The sequence below is a fragment of the Zea mays genome, chromosome 4 (assembly GCF_902167145.1).
Source record: "Zea mays cultivar B73 chromosome 4, Zm-B73-REFERENCE-NAM-5.0, whole genome shotgun sequence".
Taxonomy (NCBI): Eukaryota; Viridiplantae; Streptophyta; class Magnoliopsida; order Poales; family Poaceae; genus Zea; species Zea mays.
The window spans coordinates 2,150,334-2,153,212 of NC_050099.1; the positions used below are offsets into that span (position 1 = coordinate 2,150,334).

At 50.8% G+C, this 2,879-nt stretch overlaps 1 protein-coding gene across 1 annotated transcript; it reads left to right on the forward strand.

The window, feature by feature from the left end:
- The first annotated feature begins 1,087 nt into the window (after positions 1–1,087).
- On the forward strand, positions 1,088–2,595 carry LOC541977 (benzoxazin 6). Its single transcript, NM_001111630.2, has one exon. It carries the CDS (start codon positions 1,219–1,221, stop codon positions 2,341–2,343), a length of 1,125 nt encoding a protein of 374 aa, NP_001105100.1. The 5' UTR covers positions 1,088–1,218; the 3' UTR covers positions 2,344–2,595.
- Positions 2,596–2,879: the final 284 nt, after the last annotated feature.

Below are 2,879 nucleotides of genomic sequence, written 5' to 3' on the forward strand. Positions count from 1 at the left end.
CCACACGGCCCGTCCTCGTGCACACTTTGAGGCTGGTAGATATTTTTTAGCTAGCCAGCGTCATCAGCTCTCGGATCCTTGTGTACTGAGAGAGCGTACGTTAGCTGGGACATCGCATCGCCATTATTCACCAATCACATCTGGACTAGTACTCTAACTCACAAAACTGTTAGATTTGTGTGTGTCGTCAAAAGGTAGATAAGTGAATTAGAGCCGTTGCTTTTGTTACCAAAGGAAACAAATTAAGGAGAATATGCTTCTTGGAGTGGAGAGAGGAAAGAAGCTAGCTATAGCTGGCGACAATTGGGTGTCCTGTTTGTCATATATCAAGCATCGTCACTGATGCAATCTGCACAAAGAAAACTGTCGGCTCCAATTCAAGACCAAACACTAGGTGTGTATCTTCTGGCGGTGCTTCCTGCGTGACCCGGTCAGTCAGCGATCTCACCGCATGAGCGGATCTTTTCTGCGTCCGGACTTCGGACGATCCACGCATAAGGCTCAGACGGTCCACGATGACGTAGAGCGTCCGTTGACGGCGTGGAACCCTAGATCTCGCCTCCCAAGAGGAACGAGTCGAATAGAGATTCAAAAATTAGGTCGAGATAGACCAATACTAGGTTAATTACTGCCATTCCTAAGTGAACTATTCTTCTTATTAAGCCAACTTAACATGGTATCATGAGTTCAAATCATGTTTAGCACAATTAAATTAAACTAAAATAATTATTGTTCACTTCTATTACACGTCTAACACCCAGATGAAGTTTAAACTTTTAGGTTGAATAATTTTTTGCCGACTTTTATGCTCTATCATTGCATAGCCATATATACTAGAGTTTTTTTAATAAAAATATTAGAACGTTTATGCTCTATTCAACGGTTGGTTGAAATCTGGTAAGAATATATTGCAACTTTTTAGATAATATTTTTAAGGGTCAATTATATACGAATCTAGCTAGATAGTGTTACAAATTAAAGAATTACAGATCCCGTCGCCATCTCGCCCACACAGACGTTTTCTTTCCTTCGTTTATGTATGCAGGGCCTGCGGTTCTATTTATGTATGCAGGGCCGGTGGTATGTCAAGAAAAAAAAACGTTTTCTTTCCTTCGTTTATGTATGCAGGGCCTGCGGTTCTATTTAAAGCTTGTTATCGCAGGTAGTAGAGGCACATCCCAGTTGGAAGGGCAGCCAATAAGGTAAGGGGTGACGAAAATGGCTCCAACGACCGCCACCAAGGACGACAGTGGCTACGGCGACGAGCGCCGGCGCGAGCTGCAGGCGTTCGACGACACGAAGCTGGGGGTGAAAGGTCTGGTGGACTCCGGCGTCAAGTCCATCCCGTCCATCTTCCACCACCCGCCGGAAGCCCTGAGCGACATAATTTCTCCGGCGCCTCTGCCGTCGTCGCCACCCTCCGGCGCCGCCATCCCGGTGGTGGACCTCTCGGTGACGCGGCGCGAGGACCTAGTCGAGCAGGTGAGGCACGCGGCCGGGACGGTGGGCTTCTTCTGGCTGGTGAACCACGGCGTGGCGGAGGAGCTGATGGGCGGCATGCTCCGCGGGGTGCGCCAGTTCAACGAGGGCCCCGTGGAGGCGAAGCAGGCGCTCTACTCCAGGGACCTGGCTCGCAACCTGCGCTTCGCCTCCAACTTCGACCTCTTCAAGGCCGCTGCGGCCGACTGGCGCGACACGCTCTTCTGCGAGGTGGCTCCGAACCCGCCGCCGCGGGAGGAGCTGCCGGAGCCACTGAGGAACGTGATGCTGGAGTACGGCGCGGCGGTGACGAAGCTGGCGCGGTTCGTGTTCGAGCTGCTGTCCGAGTCCCTCGGCATGCCCAGCGACCACCTGTACGAGATGGAGTGCATGCAGAACCTGAACGTGGTGTGCCAGTACTACCCGCCGTGCCCGGAGCCGCACCGCACCGTGGGCGTCAAGAGGCACACGGACCCTGGCTTCTTCACCATCCTCCTGCAGGACGGCATGGGCGGCCTGCAGGTGCGCCTCGGCAACAACGGGCAGAGCGGCGGCTGCTGGGTGGACATCGCTCCCCGGCCTGGGGCGCTCATGGTCAACATCGGTGATCTTCTGCAGCTCGTGACCAATGACCGGTTCAGGAGCGTGGAGCACCGGGTGCCAGCCAACAAGAGCAGCGACACGGCGAGGGTCTCCGTGGCGTCCTTCTTCAACACGGACGTGAGGAGGTCCGAGAGGATGTACGGCCCCATTCCAGACCCCAGCAAGCCCCCGCTGTACAGGAGCGTCAGGGCCCGAGACTTCATCGCAAAGTTCAACACCATAGGACTCGATGGCCGCGCGCTCGACCACTTCAGGCTCTAGCTACCTGGCTACGTTTCAGATTCGTCCTTTCATTTGCTTTGGTCTCTAATTAATAATTCCAAATAATAAGCCCGCGGATGGACCTCTGTCTGTCTGTCTGTAATTTAGTTTCCAAGTTTAGTTTGTTGTGGTAATTCCTGTATCAATTATGTCATAAATAAAAGCTAGGGAACCTTGATAAATAACAGAGAGTATAGTATGTATACCACGACACTGACTCGATCGAGAATTGGGAAAAAAATAACTAGTTTGGGAACTACATTTTCTTGAGGAATTCCTATTTTTCTAAAGAAAAATAAACTAATTTTTATTAGAAAAATGAAAATCCCGTGAAAAAAACGGGGTTTCCCTCTAAAACGTAATGAATGTCGGACACCAACCATCCAGGCCATATTGAATTGAATGATTGATTGATTGCAAGCATGCTGGATCCAAAGATGTGCCTCGCTGTCGGTAAATTGTTCTTACCTTACACATACTCCTACACACGGGTGGACGTGGATCAATACGAGTGGACTGTAGCCTCCCTTAATTTT